Below are 886 nucleotides of genomic sequence, written 5' to 3'. Positions count from 1 at the left end.
CCCCCCCCCCCCCCCCGAGGGCTCAGGGCGGTATACACACCAGAGTTAAAACCGTACAATAAATAAGTAGAAGTAATCAGTTTACAGAACAAAACCATTAGAATACAATCTAAATCTTCGATGGAGTTCAGTGTAGATTGTATCTCCCTTTCCCTCATGGGCCTCTGTAGACCAGGAGCAGACCCGAGCTCTTGACACCTGGTGTTGGTAGCACACCATTGAGGAGATTGGATTTATACCCCCACCCTCCACTCAGAGTCTCAGAGCTGCTTACAGACTCCTTTCCCTTCCCCTCCCCACAACAGACACCCTGTGAGGTAGACAGGGCTCTTGACAGAAACTGCTCTTTCTCAAGAACAGCTCTGACCAGAACTATGGCTTGCCCAAGGTCATCCAGCAGGTGCAAGTGGAGGAGGAGTGGGGAATCATGCCCGGTTCTCCCAGATTAGAGTCCGCGCACTTAACCACGGCACCAAACTGCTCCCCCACCCAGCCCTTCCAGCAGACTGGCAGGAGTTCTAACGGCTGCCGTTCCCCTTGGCCTCCTCCACAGTCTCTCCGGACTCCCTGCCGCCCGGCTGCCAAGCCCTCCCGCCCGGGACGCCCGGAGCACAACAAGGAGAACGTGTCTCAGCTCAACGGAACTGCTCTGAGCGGTGGGTGCACCTCCACAGCCCCTGCCCAGCGTACCCACAGCATTAATTCTGTGGCCAGCACCTATTCCGAGTTTGCGGTAATTCACCTCTTCTCTCAATGCCCCTCCCTGCCCCACTCGACTCTGTCCTGCCTCTTGGGCCGGAACAGACGGGGGCACCACCGTGAGCCAGGTGCGAACTGCCCTTCCGCACCCCCTGAAGCCGGCCACTGGAGAAGAGTGGGGGGGGGG

General features: G+C 57.8%; 1 protein-coding gene across 1 annotated transcript in view; it reads left to right on the top strand.

Moving 5' to 3' along the window:
* Positions 1-886, top strand: part of PRC1 (protein regulator of cytokinesis 1) — an 8,226-nt gene that overhangs the window by 6,336 nt on the left and 1,004 nt on the right. Inside the window, 1 exon segment of the mRNA XM_015428747.1 lies at positions 554-733. Within this exon segment, the coding sequence (XP_015284233.1) occupies positions 554-733 (180 nt within the window).

The sequence above is a fragment of the Gekko japonicus genome, unplaced genomic scaffold (genome assembly GCF_001447785.1).
Source record: "Gekko japonicus isolate JY-2015 unplaced genomic scaffold, Gekko_japonicus_V1.1 scaffold773, whole genome shotgun sequence".
Lineage (NCBI taxonomy): Eukaryota > Metazoa > Chordata > Lepidosauria > Squamata > Gekkonidae > Gekko > Gekko japonicus.
This window is presented reverse-complemented; position numbering and strand designations above follow the sequence as displayed.